Genomic DNA, 18,950 nt, shown 5'->3' with positions numbered 1-18,950 from the left:
TGTTGACTCTGACCCTCGTCATGCATTAGAGATGCATCTTCCCAGATGTTGACTCTGACCCCCGTCATGCATTAGATGTGTCTTCCCAGATGTTGACTCTGACCCCCATCATGTATTAGATGTGTCTTCCCAGATGTTGACTCTGATCCCTGTCATGCATTAGAGATACATCTTCCCAGATGTTGACTCTGACCCCCGTCATGCACTGGGTCAACACCTCTGTGGTTGTTCTCTCAGTGCTCCGGTCCCCTCACTCCTCTCATTCTGAGATCTGACCTCGTCAGGAATCTCACATACCTGCTCTCAAGGAGTCAGGGCCGTAGGATGACTCCACTGCCTCCCACAGCCAGTGCGAAGAAATGCCTTTTAGTTCGGTTTGTTTATTTCACTTCCCCTACCACCTCGATTCCCCCTTCTCGTCTCCACCTGAAGACTTGGCCACCCTGACCCCTCCTTGCCCTCCCTCCAGTTTTCATCTTGTCCTGCAGGCATGTCCTTCTCAATACTGAGTGAAGGTTTTGTCGTTGAGAATAGAGTGATCCATATATCTGGAAAAGAGAAAATGTCTCGAGATTCAGCCAGGTCAGGCTAAAGGGAAGGGAGCATCCTTAACAATGGTCCTCATGGCTGCCTCTGTACGAATGGGCAGGGGTGGTGAAGTAGAGCTGCCGTGAGGACGCTGGTTGGAGTAGACTTCAGGAACCCACAGGAATGCTAGAGACATTGATTCTGTGCCTGTTCAGAATCGCACCCATAAAACAAAGCGGACAGATCTCAAACTACTGTGTGGAGACCACACTGCCCAAGATCTGAGGCCCACTCTCCCTGATAGGACTTAAACCTCTTCTCTGATTCTGAGACAGAGTCTCTCTATGTAGTTCTGGCTTTCCTGGACCTCTATATAGACCAGGCTGGGCTTGAACTCCCAGCTCACAGAGATCCACTTGGCTTTGCCTCCTGAGTGCTAGGATTAAAGGTGTGCAACACTACACCCAGCTTATTCTTAGCTCTTAAGTGGAGCTTAACAATAGGTTTCATTGTGAGGAGAAAAAACTTCCCCAAGCCCCCTACCCTGACCTTTCTCAGCCTAACCTGGTCATCGGGCTTTTAATAAGACAATGGCGTCGACACTGGATCCATGGTATGGTTTTCTCTGGACGCACACTTGAATGGTCGGTCCACCAGAAGCTGAAGTTCTGAGAGTCGGTCACTGGAACTCGAAAGACCTGATTGGGGACTGGTTGAGTTGAAAGAAAGGCAGGTGATTGATTGAATTTCGCCAGATTCCCTTGTTTTTTCTGTCTCCAGATAAAAAGCACAGTCTAGAAACTTGCTGTGACCAGTGCGAGAGGTCCTGGGAGGGTGTTCACTATACCCTGTTTCCCTTCTGGATTCCAGCATCTCACACACTTCCTGGTCAGCTGGCTTAGTCTTGGTGTTTCCTGCTGCTAAGTAAACCTGTCTCTAAGATGTGCCAAGATGGAAAATAAAGTCAGCTCATTGGGAAGTGTACAAGAGAGGTCTACTGACTCAAGTGGTGAAGTTTTGGTATTTGGAGACAGGGTTTCTCTGTGTAACAGCCTTGGCTGTCCTGGAACTCACTCTGTAGACCAGGCAGGCCTTGAACTCAATAAGATCTGCCTGCCTCTGCCTCCTGAGTGTGCCACCACCGTGCGGTTCAAGGGCCTTTTCTGAATTGTCCTCTCCCATTTAATTTCCCTTGTCTGAAATAATGCTTTTCTTTGCTCACTCCAGGGAATTCCCTGAAACTAACCAATGGTACCACTCCACTTTGAGATGCTACACACAGGTGTTATCAAGTTCCTGTTGCTCAAAGTTTGGTGGAAGGTTTGTGTGTGTGGAGGTGTAGAAGGTGCTTGTGTGTGTGAAGGTGTACCTAAACAGCTACATGTGTATATGTACATGTGTACCTACAGGTATATATGGAGGGCAGAAGTTCCCAAGGAGCTATCCAGAAAAGTCCATCACTAGGACCTGGGGCTCAATGATTAGGCCAAGATGGCTGGGCAGCCAGCCGGCCCCCAGAGATACACCTGTCCCCTCCACAGCTCTGGAGTCGTGAGTGTACACTTCCGTGCCTGGCTTTTTACATAGCTGTTGGGGATTAAACGCAGGTCCTTATGCTTGCAATATAATCTGAGCTATCTCCTGAAGGTGTGTGTGCACGGGTGTGCAGGTGTGCTCATTCCTTCCTGTCTGTGCATGTGGAGATCAGAGGTCATGTTCAGCGTCTTCCTCTATTGCTTTCCATCTGATGTTTTTATAATTATTTAGTTACTTTGGTTTTTGAAACATGACCCTGGTTGTCCTGGAACTTACTATGTAGACCAGGCTGGCCTCAAACTCACAGAGATCTTCCTGCCTCTGCTCTGCCAACTTTTTTTTTTTTTTTGGTTTTCTGAGACAAGGTTTCTCTGTAGCTTTGGAGCCTGTCCTGGAACTAGCTCTTGTAGACCAGGGTGGCCTCGAACTCACAGAGATTCGCCTGGCTTTGTCTCCCAAGTGCTGGGATTAAAACTGTGTGCCACCGTTGCCAGGCCAATTTTCATATTTTTAAGATCGAATTGTGGCCTATTATTTTCTGATTTTCTCTATAGTTTTGAGAATTTTTTAAATCCTTAATTGACTAAATGTTACATTTTTACCTAGCTGTTTTTCTATTAGTTAATAATAAACTTTAAATTATTTTTGCTATTAGAAATAACTTAAGTAGCCGGGAGGTGGTGGCACACGCCTTTAATCCCAGCACTCGGGAGGCAGAAGCAGGTGGATCTCTGTGAGTTCGAGACCAGCCTGGTCTACAAGAGCTAGTTCCAGGACAGGCTCCAAAACCACAGAGAAACCCTGTCTCGAAAAACCAAAAAAAAAAAAAAAAAAAAAAAAAAAAGAAAAAGAAATAACTTAAGTGCCCCTTTCCTTATCTTGCCTATTTTGATCTCTAAAGTTTTTTTTACTTTAATTTTGGCCTAACCTGTGGTACAGGCCTCTAATCTCCATTACTTGGAAGGCTGAAAAAGGAGGACCAAAAGTTCAAGCCTGACCAATTTAGTGAAAGCCCATCTCAAAATAAAAATACAGAGAAAGAGTGGTGACAGAGCCAGTGGTGGAGTGAAATGTATCTAAAGACCCCGGTCAACCCCCACTTCCTGGGGGTACGAATTTCAAGTAATTACAGAGACCCGGAGATAGAAGAGACACTACTGGGAGATTCCCTGACTCTTACTGGTGACATCATAGTACCCTGCCGCAACTGGAACATTACTATACACGGACAATACAAGGCAATTCCAAGCTGTCTTGGAATTGTAAAGGATAGTCCCCAAGCATCCAGAGTTGCCATTCTGTAGCCTCTAGTAGTGATCTGTTCATTTCTGTACACTTGTCACGATAAGAGTGTTAGATAATGGTATACGGATTGTGAGCTTTCTTCTAATGAAGCAGAACTGGAATTGACTCGATGAGGAGGGAAACGTGAGGGAAAGAGGTTGAGCAGAGCTTGAGGAATGGCTTCGTGTGTGCATGTGTGTCTGTGGAGTGTTCGCCACACGTGGGAGTCTGTGGAGGCCAGAGGAGAGTGTTAGATCCCCTGGGGCTAGCATTCCAGGCAGTTGTGAGCTGTCGTGTGGGTGCTGGGAACTGCACTCTGGGCCTGTGGAAAAGCAGCAAGCGCTCTTCCCCATGGAGTCATCTCTCCAGCTCTGAGAACGGCTTTCTTTAGAGAACACAATTCCCCGAAGGGTCTCATATCATACTGTCTGCATCGAGTCTGTCCTACTTGCTCTTCTGGACAAAGTGAAAGAGCTCCCATTTTCAAGTGGCTGGGAGAGGTTGACAGCCAAAGGAATGTCCCCAAGGTCACCCAACTTGTTTGGTGTCTAAGCTCAGTTCGAATTACTAGTGCTGGCTCCACTCCTCAGCAGGTGCAGTGTGACAATACGCCAAATTCTTTCACCGTTGCAGTTTTTTTGTGTCCTTGTCGTGACATTTCTGGGAGTATATAAAACAGTACAACATCCTCTGTCCCCATAACCATGTGACGCCCTTGTCATTCTCTAGGTGCCCAGATTCATTCTTGTTTCCCTTGCCAAGGTACTCACATGTCTTTAACAACACCTTTCGTACGGCTTCCTGATAGCGCTTGTGGCTGTTCCGGTGTACGGAGTAATTACCATCTTCGGAGACAATCGGTGGAAACCTAGAGGACCCTGCATCCTTCTGGTCTGAAATGAGAAGGCTCATTTTGAGTACTTGGCAAATGGGGCTACTTTATTCTTTGATTTCCTGGTCTCCATGCCAACAGGGTACATAGCAGGGATCTTTCCTAGCTCCTGACATTCAATTCTCAGCATCCCAGGAGTCAAGTTATCAAGCCTGAGATAGAGGGGAAGGAGGAAGAACTCAGTGTTCACAAGAATCCCTCACCCCTCCTCTCTGACTCCCAGATTTTGACTGGCTTCCCACTAGCCTCGGGGTTCTGGATAGATATTTAGGACTAGCACAGGTGAAAATAAAATGGTCTCTAATCTGGGCGTAGACTCTCCCGAGACCGACATGCTTATAGAACTTCAAATGGATTGAAAGGGGGAATTATTGTTGAGTCCTAGTGGATAAGTAATTGCTGGGCCTAAGCAGAATCAGGAAGGTGCTTCAGGCTGCAGGATGGCAAATGCTTCAGAAGTGTTGGAGAACGAGGACGCTTTCAGTCAGCTGGGACCTGGATGTGGAGAAGGAGGGGTGGAGGGGTGGGGTCTGGGAAGGTCATTCAGGAATTAGCTCTTACCAAGCAAAGCTTGCACTTCACAGAAGACCGACTCCACCTCACCTGGCCTCCCAAGGCTAGGCGAAGCAGGCAAGGCTTAAACACATCTAAATTTTAATTTTCTTTTGAGCATCTCACTATTTAGCCCTGGCTGGGATGGAACTTGCTGTGTAGATCAGGCTGGTCTTGAACTCACAGAGCTCTGCCTGTTTCTGCTTTCTGAGTCCTGGGATTTAAGTCACGGTTTATGTTTTGAGGCAAGGACGAGGTTGCAAGGAGCATTTGCTGGTGTTGGTCACTGGGTCATTTCCTTTCTCCCAGCAGCACACAGAACTATGTCCTTGGCGACAGCACTGCCCCCCCCCCCCCCATGTCCAATGCAGTAGCCACTGTCTGCACCTCAGCACCTTGAAGAGGAGTGGGTTGTGACAACTTAGATGTAGAAAAGCATGACTTGGTCAGGGGCTGAGAAGAAGGCTGTTGTCTAGGAGGACGCCATGTTGTCACCCAAGGAATAAAGAGGAACTAGGCCCCTTGCCCCTTGCCCCTTGCCCCCTAGCTAGGCCCCTAATAAGTCTCGGCTCTTCATCTTATGTTCTAAGTGTCTCCGTTCTGTTTTTCCAGAGCCGTGGCTCTCACCCACTCGCTCAGATTTTTACTTTCCCTTCTTGTTAGTGTTCGTCGCAGACTAGATCAGTCTTTAGCATTCTCTCTGGAAACTGCTGAAGATCGCTGACTCATCTGAGGGGTGAGGGTGCTCCTTCTGTTGTGCAGTTCCTTTCCAACTTGGTCGTTTTCCCTCCTTTCTCTCCCTTGGCCTCACTCGTTCATCCTCTCTTCTCCTTTCTGTCCTCCAAAGGAAATCTTGAACGTTAAAAAACGGAGGCGATACCACCAGAATGAGGTGCAGTTTAAATGTGCCCTCTGTGAAGCTGAAGATCTAAGTGGGGATGGCAGTCCTGAATGCTTTGCCTGAGCTGGCGCTATCTGTACTTAATCGTAGGTTCCAGCAACGAGAGGCCACTTCCTGGAAATGGTATTATTTGAGCTGGTTGTTCAGCTTTAGGCAGGGTAAAAGTAGCAATATGGCCATGGACAGATAGCGGTGGATTGAGGAGCAATAGCAAGCGTGTTTCTAGTGGGTGTCGGGATCTGGGCTGAGAGTAAATTACGGTTCTAAACGCAGGTGACAAGCAAGAACGCCGCCTGGTCCTTAGGCGTCAGACTGTTCTTACTATACCACCAGACGAGGTTCTGTTATTTCTAAGAGCCCAAGCAGCAGGCTCCCAGCTTCCATATGGACGGCAGCTACGTCTGGAGTCTGCTCGACAGTCTCACCCACTTGGATGCCTGCCACTTGCTCCTCGGGTTGGTTTCTTCAATTTTTCGTTTTGTCAAACTGGGAGATATTCTTAGTAACTCATAGCTTCCCCCGCTAAATGCCCAGGTTTGATAAGGTTCCCAAGATGAAGGGTGGCAAGGGCGGGTAAGAAGCATGTCATGGTCACTGAGGAACGTTCTCAATAAAGGACATGATGAGTAAACTCCACTGCGATGGGGCGGCTGAATCAACATCTTGTTGGCAGGTGACCAACAGAGGTTCTTCACACAGCTAGTCGATGTCCTGTCCTAAACGATGCTCTAAAAGAAGCCATTTGCCACAAGTTAGGGCTGCCATGCGGCCATAGAGAATGCTTTGACTGCACCCTGAAGACATCCTTGGGAATGCAAGAGTACCTGGGTGGATCTGGTATTCATCGTAATTAAATGATGCAGAGTTTTCAGTTCTATACGCTGTCCTGGGAGCCAGGGATGCTCCCAGGATCTAGTTATCTATCCACACCGTGGCTCAGCGCCTCTGTTGGAACTGAGGCTGGTTGGCTCCAATGTTTTCAGTTGAGGAATACAGACTCAGTGACTCCTTGAAGCCTGGCTTCTAGACGATGGGTTGGTTTCAGGTTCTTGGGCCATAACGATGACAGTATCCAACACATTGTTTGCAGCTGTCTTGGTGTGCTGGTTACAAACCGTAATACCACGTACCATACAGGATCAGGATGAGAGAAAACGCTTTGGGATTGTACATAATATAGTGACTCCTGAAATGCTTGGCTGGCCCAGCAGTTATGAGTGCTAGCTTGCTGTGCTCTGTTTTTGGTTTTTCAAAACGGGGTTTCTCTATAGCTTTGGAGCCTGTCCTGGGACTAGCTCTTATAGTCCAGACTGGCCTCAAACTCCCGAGTGCTGGGATTAAAGGCGTGCGCCACCGCCACCACCACCGACTAGCTTGTTATGCTAACACGTGAGAACCAGAGTTCCTATCCTCACACCCACGAAAAGGGCTGCATGTAGCCCCATGCATGCCTGTAACTCCAACACTGAGGAGACAAAAATGGGGGCACTGATACTTGCTGACTACAATCCTAGATAAAAAGTGGGATCTCCAAGTTCAGCAAGACACCTGCCTCAAAGGAATAAGGTAAAGAGAGGACATCCAGTGTCCTCCTTCGGCTTCCATGTGAGCATGGGAATACTCATTCACACATACGTGTACACACATCATATACATATGGACCACATATATGTACACAAATAATTTTTTAACTTGAAAATTGAGGGGTCTTAATCAGTTAAGAGCACTGGCTGCTCTTCCCAGCACCCACATGGTAGCACACAGCTATCTATAACTCCATTTCTATGGGATCTGACACCCTCACACAGACATACGGACAGGCAGAATACTAATGCACATAAAATTAAAAATAAACAAATGATGCCATCTACAAGGTCATATCAAATGGTAGTTCAAATCCTTGAAATTGGCTTGAGCATATTAAGACAATGCTGAAGTATGTCCGGAGGGCTGTCTTGTACTTACTGTCTTTCCCGATGCAAGGTAATTATCTATGCTTTGGGAGGAAGTGGACATGAGCCCAGGGAACCAGGTCCTCAAGGTATGTTTGCCATATGGGGGCCAGTTCTTTGCCTTTGCATCTTTAGTGGCGAGCCTGCTGATTGTGAGTGTAGGGGAAGCAGATGGGGCATGAGCATCACAGGGACTTAGTGCTTCAGACTACGTAGGTAAAGTGGATTTTCTCGAGATAAAGACTGCTAATACGAATGCACTCTGCACGGCACTATTAAGTAGGAGATGGAGACACAGAGAAGTTTAGTCATTTGCCTGAGGTCACAAACTCACACGTGGCAGAAACATGAGTTTATCTGAGTAGTTCCCAGGGGCCTGACTGATCACACACAACCACTCCTTGAAATAGCTCCACCGAGGCTTCCAGAAGAGATGGAGAACTTGGGCTGGAAGCATCAGTCCCTTTATAGATGTGCACAGCTGGGTGGGAAGTTTCGGCAAGTGTGTGTGTTTGCTCACCTGGACCAGACTTGAGTTGGTAGGGGATATGACATCATTGCCTTGATTCAGAGGGAGAGCCCAAGGTCGCTGAGCTGTTCTGAATGTAGGATGTAATGTCCTGAAGTCAGCGTTGGAAACAGCAAGGACTGGGACTTGGTCACCCTCTCAGTGAGTTGGAGCAGCTGACTGGGGAAGAGCAGTGAGGAAAGACCCCTGTAGGAAAAGTGGTCCATCTGCTGTCAGTGTGGAAACGGGCCCACTCTGGAGGCTTCAACACTGCTTGTGAGTAGCGTGAACATCTCCCCAGCTAGTTTCCTGGGGTTGAAATATAGCGGCCCAAAGCAGTTACAAGTATGCATAGGTTTCACGATACAGTTCCATACAGTTAGTTGTTCTATACGTTACAAAAGCAGAGCGTCTCTGGCCAAGTTCATTGGCTGAACTGTGCCATATATGCTCCTGTTTGGAAAGCTAGACCTGCAGCGCCCTCTGCTGGAGCATACGGGTGGCATAGCTTGTCTCCAGGCGTATCTTGTCACCAACCTGGCGGCTCTGAGAGATCAAGAAACCTAGAGGGTTATGAGCAGAGGACATTGCAGGCAAGATTAAGAAAGCATCTTCCTCCCTCTGCGCTCTGCGCTCTCTCTCTCTCTCTCTCTCTCTCTCTCTCTCTCTCTCTCTGTTGGCTGTCAGTTCTTGCCTTACACCTTGTTAGAGACAAGGCATCTCTCGTTCACCTCTGCATACACAGGCTGACTGAACCATGTGCTGCCACAGATTCTCCTGTCTCTGTGCTATAGGAGTGTTCACGAGTTCAGGGGACTGAAATAATTAAGTTCCACGTGTCCTCGAACTCACTGCTTAGCCCGAGTTGCCCTTTTCACTCGAGGCAGGCTTCCTGCCTCGCCTGCCAGGTGCTGGGATTACAGGCATGAGTCATCATCACACATGGCTCACGTCTCCATTTACAGGTGAGGGAACAGAAGCGCTGCAAACCTGCATAGCATTAGCTTTCACACTACACTGTTCCGGTACCGCTAAGGCCAGTGCTCTGCCGTGAAAGATGAGAGATTGAAGACTGCTTCCCACCCACTTTCTTCTTTGCTTTTTTTTTTTTTTTAAAGATTTATTTACTTATCATGAATACAATATTCTGTCTGCGTGTGTGCCTGCAGACCACAAGAGGGCGCCAGAGCTCATTACAGACAGTTGTGAGCCACCATGTGGTGGCTGGGAATTGAACTCAGGACCTCTGGAAGAGCAGCCAGTGCTCTTAACCTCTGAGTCATCTCTCCAGCCCTGGTTTGTATATTTTTTTTTAAAAAAAATTTTTGTTTTATATGTATGTGTGTACCTTGGTGTATGAACACCATGCAATGTCCCTGGGGGACCAGAGGAAGACATCAGGATTTCCTGAAACTGGAGTTAGAGACAGTTGTGAGCTGCCATGTGGGAGCTGGAAACTGAACCCAGTCCTCAGGAAGAGCAGTCAATTCTCTTAACCACTAAGCCACCTCTCGAAGCCATATATATATGAAAGGGAGGATCCAGGGATTGGAGAATATCTTATTACATGGGCTGAATCAACTCTATGAGTTTTCCTTAAGACTGTAACAAGGGAATATTGAGGAAGCTCTTCTGAGCTGAATGTTTAATACACTCACACCCACTAGAGAGGAAAAAACCCATCCTTCAAAGAAAAAATTGTGATAAAAATATACCATGGTAGTAAGCCTGTTAGGGAAGAGAGCGACTATGACTAGATTCCCTTACTTTGTTGCTGGTGAAGAGCTGGCTGAGGGACCAGGCAGAAGGTGGCTGATCTGAGCTTGTAGAACCCCTTGAAGAGCCAGTGCAGGAGGTCAGGACAACGGTCAGGCTGCTTGGGTGGAAGCACATTCGTCCCTCTCTATGTGAGAAAGTCTATGCTAAGACTCAGTAGGTGCCTGAAGCTGCCGGCACTGCCGTATGCACCACGCTTTCTTTCTCTGGAGGTACATACCCGTACTAAAGCTTAACTTATAGAGTATGCACAGTAAGAATTAATAACTGACAATAAAATAATAATAACAATGCTTGCACATGTGTGGAGGCCAAAGGGCCATGGAGGGAGCCTGTTCTCTCTTCCACTGTGTGGCTTGTAGGCATCAAACTCATTGGGAGGCCTGGAGCCAAGCACCTTTACCTCATGGGCCATCTTTCTGGCTCCCATTTTTTATTCTTAATTTATAGATAGATCTGTCTGTTCACCCATTCATCCAAGGGAATTTTTTACATTTTTCTCCCTTTCTTCCATTCATCGCCCCAGGGCTCGAGATGTTGCTAAGCGCACGTGTGAGAGATCCCAGTACTATCCCCAAAGGAATCCATAGCTAAGTATCATTCTAGACAGTACTGTCACTCACAAAAGGATAGTAGTGACTTGACACAGTACAAAACCACTACACCCCTTAGTGGTCAAAGCTAACACCGCTAATAATGACATAAAATAACATCAACAGCCCCTCCCCCCGCCACTGGATGCGCTGATGTCACTTCTCAGCCCTCACCTTGTTATGCAATGGTTTGGGCTCCTTTGGGCACCCACCACCCACCCAGCTCCCAAATAAATCACACACAGAGCTTATTAGTTATGAATGCCTGGCCTTAGCTTGGCTTCTTTCTTGCCAGCTTTTTTTCTTTTTTTTTTAAAAAAATATTTATTTATTATGTCTACAATATTCTGTTTGCATGTATGCTTGCAGGCCAGAAGAGGGCGCCAGACCTCATTACAGATGGCTGTGAGCCACCATGTGGTTGGTGGGAATTGAACTCAGGACCTTTGGAAGAACAGGCAATGCTCTTAACCACTGAGCCATCTCTCCAGCCCCTTGCCGGCTTTTCTTAACTTAAACTATCACAGCTATCTTTTGCCTCTGGGCTTTTATCTTTTTCTATTTCTGTATACCTTTTTTTTTTCTTCTTTCTTCATGGTTTGCTGTGTGGCTGGGTGACTGGCTCCTAGCACCCTGCTCTTCTTGTTCTCTTGCTCTTCCTCTTCCTCAGGTCTCCTTCTATTTATCCTCTCTGCCTGCTAGCCCCGCCTATCCTTGCTCCTGACTTGCTACTGGCTGTTCAGTTCTTTATTAGACCATCAGGTGTTTTAGACAGGTAAAGAATCACAGCTTCACAGGGTTAAACAAATGCAGCATAAACAAAAGCAACTCAACTTGAAATCATATTGCCCAACACCACCCCAATGCTTAGAGCAGATCTAATTATGAGAAACATCAGACAAGTGCAAATAAAGAGCATTCTGCAAAATGTCCTGCGGTATTGTGCAGAAATGTGTGCCATGAAACAAAGGCAGTGGAGCCATTTCACATAAAGACACCAAAGAGACATGCCTGCCAAATGAGAACTCAGTCCTTTTTTTTTTTATTTATTATGTATACAATATTCTGTCTGTGTGCATGCCTGCAGGCCAGAAGAGGGCACCAGATCTCATTACAGATGGTTGTGAGCCACCATGTGGTTGCTGGGAATTGAACTCAGGACCTTACGAAGAGCAGGCAATGCTCTTAACCTCTGAGCCATCTCTCCAGCCCCCGAGAACTCAGTCCTTAATTAGACTCTTTCTTTCTTTCTTTCTTTCTTTCTTTTTTTTTTTTTTTTGGTTTTTCGAGACAGGGTTTCTCTGTGGTTTTGGTTCCTGTCCTGGAACTAGCTCTTGTAGACCAGGCTGGTCTCGAACTCACAGAGATCCGCCTGCCTCTGCCTCCCGAGTGCTGGAATTAAAGGCGTGCGCCACCACCGCCCGGCCTTAACTAGACTCTTGTAGGAAACTTTCCGCTGTAAAGGAAATTAATGTGACAACTGGAAAAATGGGAATATTGGACTATAGATAATTAGATGTTATAAGAATGCTAAAATTTGCAAAATATCTGTGCTGTGCATAGCTGTTCTTAAGAAATGCAAATAGACAGGGTGTAGTGGCCCACACTTTTAATCCTAGCACTTCTGAGGCAAAGACAAGAGGAGTTTGAAGCCAGCCTGGTTTATATAGCCAGTTCTAGGGCAGCCAGAAATATATATTAAGACCTTGCCTCAAGCCAGGCATGGTGGTGCACACCTTTAATCCTAGCACTCGGGAGGCAGAAGCAATCAGATCTCTGTGAGTTCGAGGCCAGCCTGGTCTGCAGAGTGAGTGCTAGGACAACCAAAGATACACAGAGAAATCCTGTCTCAAAAAACAAAACAAAACAAAACAAAAAGGCCTTGCCTCAAAAAGGAAGAAAACAGGAAGGAAGGAAGGAAGGAAGGAAGGAAAGAAGGAAGGAAGGAAGACAAACAGAAATGTTTCGGGTAAAGAGATAGAGTATAAGAATTTTTTTGTTGTTGCTGTTTTTGGTTGGCATCTTTTTTTTTGTTTGTTTGTTTTTGAAAGAGGGTTTTTCTATGTAGCCCTGGCTGTCCTGGAGCTCACTATATAGACCAAACTGCCTCAAATTTACAGATATCTGCCTGCTCTGTCTCCTCAGTGTTGGGATTAAAGTCCACCACTATGCCTGGTGAGAGTCTTTTTTTATTTTATGTGTTTGGGTGCTTTGCCTGAATGTATATTTGGGCATCCTGTGTGTCCAGTGCTTGAAGAAGCCAGAAGAGGGCGTCAGATTCCCCTGGGACTGAAATTACAAGTGGTTGTGGACCACCATGCTGGGAATTCAAGCCAGGTCCTCTGCAAGCGCAGCCAGTGCTCTTAGTGCTGAGCCATCTTTTCAGCCCCAAGACAAGAATCTTATTTTGTCACCTAGGATAGAGTAGAACACAGCATATAGCTAGGTCTTGTAATAACCCTGTGCCTCAGCCCCCTGAATATTGAGATTACAGTTGTGAAGCTGGGTGATAGTGGCTCAGGCTTTTAATCCTGGCACTTGGGAGGCAGAGGCAGGAAGGTCTCTGTGAGACAGAGCAAGTTCCAGGACAGCCACAGCTACGCAGAGAAATCCTATCTTAAAACCTACCCACCCCCAGAAAAAGAGGTTGTAATATTGAGCCCCCACATCCTCTTTTCTGTCCCCTCTTAAACAGAATGGAGAGCCAAGGATTGCCAGTGACTTGAAGATTAGTTAATGAATGAGAAAAACACAGACATCATGGCAAAAAGACTCAGAAATGGGCAAAACTCTCATACCCATAGAATAAAAACTAAAAAAATTACTAAGTGGAAATCATCTGTCTGTATATTTTTTGTGTGTTTGAGACATGGCAGTCTGTTGGCCAAACTTCACTTTGTAGGTTGGTCTTGAATTTGTGACCTCCAGCCCAGTCTCCTAAATTCTGAGATTAGAGGTATGAGCCACCACACCTGATTTCATATGTCTGTATATTTGTGTGTATATGGTATATGCATATGTATGAAAGTGTGTGTGCATATGTTCATACGTGTGTCTAGGTGTGAGCATTGCATTGGCACGCATTTGTATGCGTCTGTATACGTGTATATGTGTGTGTGTATGAGTGTGTGTGTGTGTGTGTGTGTGTGTGTGTGTGTGAGAGAGAGAGAGAGAGAGAGAGAGAGAGAGAGAGAGAAGGGCAGAGGCCAACTTCAGGTATCTTCTATTGCTCTCCACCTTGATTTTTTAAATTTAATTTTTATGTGTATGATTGCTGTGCCTGCATGTTTGTCTGTGCACTTTTTTGTGTGTCTGGTGCCTGCAGAGATCAGGAGAGAGTGATGGATCTGTTGGACTGACTGGAATTGCAGATGGTTGTGAGCTGCCATGTGGGTGCTGGGAATTGAACCATGTCCTCTGTAAGAGCATCTCTCTGAGCCTTCTCTCTAGTTCCCCCACCTTGATGTTTTAAAACATTCTCTCAGTGAACCTGACCTCACCCTTCTGGTTCGGGCTGACTAGTGAGCCCTGCAGGTCTGCCTGACTTCATATCCCTCAGTGCTGGGTTTACAGTTGTGTGGATGTTATGTGTTATGTGGATGCTGAGGATTCAAACTCAGGTCCTCGGGTTTCCACAACAAACACTTTATCATGGTCGATCATCTCAGCATAGTCTGTATCCTTTTTTAAATTATTTATTTATATTTTATATACGAGTGCACTGCATGTACACCTGCAGGCCAGGAGAGGGCGCCAAATCTCATGACAGATGGTTCTGAGCCACCATGGGAATCGAACTCAGATCCTCTGGAAGAGCAGCCAGTGCTCTTAACCGTTAAGCCATCTCTCCAGCCCCCCAGCATAGTCTGTATCTTAAACGAGTACCCAGAATGTATAAAACTGAAGCTAGGGGAAGTAAGCAGTGGGCAAGAATAGTATATTTGCAGTTCAGTCTTTCCTCTAGCCTTAAATTCTGTCTAGGTCACCAGTTTGAGCAAAGCTTTGGCCTCTGATGCTACCACACCACAGTGGGTAAGTAGGAGCATCTCACAGAGGACTGTCCTCACCAGGGTCGCTGTTGTTGTGATAAAACACCGCATGACCAAAGCAACTTTTTTTTTTTTTTTCTTTCTAGACAGGGTTTCTTCGTGTAACAGCCCTAGCTATCCTGGAACTAGCTCGGTAGACCAGGCTGGCCTGGGACTCAGAGAGGTCCACCTGCCTCTACCTCCTACCACGTGGGCACAACCAAAGCAACCTGGGGAGGAAAGGGTTAATTTGACTTACATTTTCATATCACAGTCCATCACTGCAGGAAGTTGGGTCAGGAACTCAAGCAGAGCAGGAACCTGGAGGCAGGAGCTGATGCAGAGGCCACGGAGGGGTGGGGCTTTCTGGCTTGCCCCTCAAGGCTTACTCAGCCTGCTTTCTTATAGGACCCAGGACCATCAGCACATGGGTGGCACCACTCACAGTGGGCCTGGCCCTCCCATCAGTTACTAATTAAGAAAACGTCCTACAGATCTTATGGAGGCATTTTCTCTATTGAGGTTCCCTCCTTCCAGATAAGTCTAGCTTGTGCCAAGTTTATGTGTTTTGTTGTTCAATGGCCCTAGCTTCCCTTTCCCACCATGTTTGCCACTGTAACTCGGACCAGGTTCCAATATTGCTGTTGCCAAATCTTTCCAGTCTTAGAGGATAATTCTCGTCCGAGTTGCCCATGAATTTAACGTCTGCTTTACACAGGGTGAATGAATATCCTAAGAAATGACTGCTTTCTTAAATCTCTTCAAAGAGAATGTTTCTATAGAATTCCATTTAACGTCTTCATAACTTTGGGGGTGCCTGTCCATCTGCTGGTCATTCTTGCATAGTAATTGGATAAACTAAAGTTGGTTTTCTAACAACATTAGGCTGCCCCTCTTCAGTTTTATAATGTAGTGGTGTGGTAGGTTCTTGTCTAATTCCTCTGTCTGTGTCTGAGTATTTCTCTTATTTTCATATAAGTCTTTCTAAGGCTTGTATCTTGTCAATCCACTTTTCATATTTAGCACAAAAAGCACCATGGCTATTAAGGATATAATATGAATTACCAGATTGGTAGTAATTATAATTGGTATTATGTCAACCTCAGTTATGTCATTGATTTTTTTTCATTTTCTGCTTTTATTTTCAAGTCATCTAAAGTAGCATTATACTGGGTTCTAATGCCCCATGCTATGATATTTCCCATCCTTAATGTGGGAAAGGTTTTTTCCTTTTAATATTATTTGACTCTCTCCTTGAGGACAACCTAGGTGTCTTACCAACTCTGATGGCTTCTCAGTTTGTCCAAGCTGGCATAATTTCTCTGTCTGTGTGGTTGTGCCACACCAAATTTATTTATTTATTTATATTTATTTATTTATATTTATTTATTGTTTTTTTTTTTTGAGACAGGGTTTCTCTGCAAACCTGTGTAACAGTCCTAGCTGAACTGGAACTAGTTCTGTAGACCAAGCTGGCCTCGAACTCACAGAGATCTACCTGCTTCTGCCTCCTGAGTGCTGGGATTAAAGGCTGCACCACCACTACTCTGCCCAAATGTTGTTTTTTAACAAAATCTCAATTGTTTGTTTTTAACAATAAAGACTCAGAGGCAGACGCTGGGGCAAAAGCCTGCTAGCTCAGAGAGGCAGAGAAAGCACCCAGCTGACCTTCCTCCTCAGCCATGTCCCAGAAGCCTTCTCCTATACTGTCTTCAACCACCCTCCCCAAACTGGATGTCCCTCTTTTCTACTTCCCGTGCATCTCTCTATCCATCCTCCTGACTCCCTCTTGCTCTCTATGTTTTTTTCTTCATAATCCTATGTCTACTTCCTGTCAACTGGTTGTTTGCTCTGCACTTAAATTATGATTGACTTTGATCTTGTTTACAATATTCAAGCAGAAAGCTCTTGGATTAAAGGTGTGTGCTAGGGCTGAGCCACATCATAACTAGAAACAGCTATTTTTCCAGTAACTAATGCAATCTTGGGGTTCACATTGTGATTAAAAAAAATCTTACAACATCTCTATGAGGCCTGACAGGCACTGTAAATATAATGCAATCAAATCATTAAATTTTTCAATGGTTCTCTATAAAATTAAAATACTTCTTAAGGTTGGTAGCACCCTCAATTAGCTGGCCTTGGCCTTGTTTTCAAGGTCTGCTTCCTAGTACCTACTTTACCCTTCATTGTGTCTAAGTTCTTGGGATTTACTTAATATGGATCTAAGTATTCTCTTTTCAGTGCTAATTCCCTTCTTATTTACCTGATTAACTTCAATCAACTTTCACACTTGTTTCTGGAGACATTTCCTATGAGAATGTCTCTTAAGTCTTCCTTTGTTGTTTTTGTTTGTTTTTCAAGACGTAGTTTCTCTGTAGCTTTGGGGCCTGTCCTGGAACTCACTCTGTAGACCAGGTTGGCATCGAACTCATGAAGATCTGCCTGCCTCTGCCTCCTGAGTGCTGGGATTAAAGGCGTGCGCCACCACCGCTCGGCTCTATATTACAAATTTTATATGACTACTTATCTTCCTCATTAGATAGTCAGCTACTCTATAGTTTTGATGGCTATTCTTGGTTGTCAGTTTAACTATATCTGTAATAAACGACAATCCAGAAATGGAGGGCACATTTGTACAAGGGTCTTGAGGCAAAAAGACAACAGACCTTTGTTCTGGATCCTGAGGCGGGAAGACATAGGCTTCTGGTCCAGATTTTGAGGCTGGATGACACATGCCTTTAATCCAGTTCTTGAGGCAGGAAGACACACCTTTAACCTGTGCCACACCTTCTACTGGAGACTTATATATGGGCACTGGAAGAAGGAAGGGTTCATCTGTTCTTTGTCTGCTTGCCCTTGCTTTCCCAATATGCCCATTCCTTTCCTGGCATTGGAGCCTACTTCAGTATTCCAGAATACACAGAAGACCAGCTGAGACACCCACCTTCGTGGGACTGAGCAGCTACTTGGACTTCCATTCACAGGTAGCCACTGTTGGGTTAGTTGGACTGTAACCTGTTAGTCATTCCAATAAATGTATTCATTCTATAAGAAAGCTCTGACTAATAACAGTAGCAGAGGCTTTCTTCTATCCATCTTTGTGCCCTTAGTCACCAACATAAACCACAGACCCATGATTAGTTGGTGTTAATCAATGCTGGCTAGATGAATTAGATTATTTGGTTGAACAAAGTATTTATCTTAATAAGAATATGAAGTAACAGAAAGTCAAGTCGAATGGCTTCTGTCCTGCTGTGTAATTTAACTGCGGTGACATCTCTCGGGAACCTGCCAGGAAAGGAAATGACTAGGAGGTGACTGGGCTTGGCCCTCCGTCCCGCCACACTAGATTCTCCTTACCTGTTTCTTCAGTTGTGGTTTTCTTTTTATCCCGAAGGGGATGCTGATATCCTAATAGATGTAAGTTGAAGAAAGCCATCTCAGTGCCTCCTTTTCAGAATGTCTACTCTGTAGTGCTGGGTTCTAGTAACCATAGTAATGCCTTGAAGAATTACCTTGACTGACATTTCCTTTGTCCAGTGAGGCTCAGGATTTATAGGTCATCATGGAGTTGGAATTGAGTGGGCTAAACAATTTCAGGAAACTTGAGGAATCAGGTATGATTACCTTCTAAAAAAAGGTGTTTCTGCCAGGCTGTGGTGGCTCATGTTTTTAATCCCAGAACTCAGGAAGAAGCAGCAGCAGATGGGTATTTGTGAGTTCGATGCCAACCTGGTGTACAATCAAGTTCCAGAACAGTCAGAATGGTTACACAGAGAAACCTTGTCCCCAAAATCCAAAAAATAAAAGCATAAAAAAAACCAAACCAGCCGGGCGATGGTGGCGCACACCTTTAATCCCAGCACTCGGGAGGCAGAGGTAGGCGGATCTCTGTGAGTTCGAGACCAGCCTGGTCTACAGAGCTAGTTCCAGGACAGGCTCCAAAGCCACAGAGAAACCCTGTCTCGAAAAACCAAAAAAAAAAAAAAACCAAACCAAACAATATTCTTTGAAAATTTCATACATTTGTACCATATACTTTGATCATATACACCCCCCCACTATTTCCATTCAACTCCTCCAAATACCCGCTATCTCCTTCCTTCCTTCCTTTCTTCCTTCCTCCCTTCCTTCATTGAGACAGAGTTTTTCTATAGCTTTGGAGCCTGTCCTGGAGCTCGCTCTGTAGACCAGAGCTGGCCTCGAACTCACAGAGATCCACCTGCCTCTGTCTCCCGAGTGCTGGGATTAAAGGCGTGCGCCACCACCGCCCAGTCAAATTTATTTATTTTTATGTGCATTGCTATTTTGCTTGCATGTATCTCTGTATGAAGATTCCAGATCCCCTGGAAATGGAGCTATATATATATATATATCTGTGAGCTGCCATGTGGGTG

General features: G+C 45.6%; 1 protein-coding gene across 2 annotated transcripts; it reads right to left on the bottom strand.

Moving 5' to 3' along the window:
* Positions 1 to 499: 499 nt before the first annotated feature.
* Positions 500 to 17,992, bottom strand: Tex49 (testis expressed 49). 2 transcript variants are annotated; one of them, XM_041642490.1, is made up of 4 exons: positions 17,914 to 17,992; positions 4,119 to 4,241; positions 1,093 to 1,237; positions 500 to 548 (listed from the first exon to the last, which is right to left on the bottom strand). In XM_041642490.1, the coding sequence occupies exons 1-4, from the start codon at positions 17,990 to 17,992 to the stop codon at positions 500 to 502; spliced, it is 396 nt and encodes a 131-aa protein (XP_041498424.1). The 2 variants fall into 2 exon arrangements, with proteins under 2 accessions (XP_041498424.1, XP_041498425.1); XM_041642491.1 differs by lacking the exon at positions 17,914 to 17,992 and adding an exon at positions 9,043 to 9,090 and having other exon boundaries at positions 4,119 to 4,236.
* Positions 17,993 to 18,950: the final 958 nt, after the last annotated feature.

This window comes from Microtus oregoni, unplaced genomic scaffold (genome assembly GCF_018167655.1).
Source record: "Microtus oregoni isolate MIOR12 unplaced genomic scaffold, Mior012 000077F_ref0000221, whole genome shotgun sequence".
NCBI classification, from domain to species: Eukaryota; Metazoa; Chordata; class Mammalia; order Rodentia; family Cricetidae; genus Microtus; species Microtus oregoni.
Note: the sequence above shows the minus strand (reverse complement) of the source record. Positions and strands in the feature narration are given on the sequence as shown.

Coding starts and splice junctions, on each gene's coding strand:
- Tex49 (XM_041642490.1), bottom strand. CDS start 17,992: ATGGCTTTCTTCAACTTACATCTATTAGGATATCAGCATCCCCTTCGG. Junction 4,242..17,913: donor AACCACAACTGAAGAAACAG/GTAAGGAGAATC, acceptor TTCTCATTTCAG/ACCAGAAGGATGCAGGGTCC. Junction 549..1,092: donor ATTAAAAGCCCGATGACCAG/GTTAGGCTGAGA, acceptor TCTCTTTTCCAG/ATATATGGATCACTCTATTC.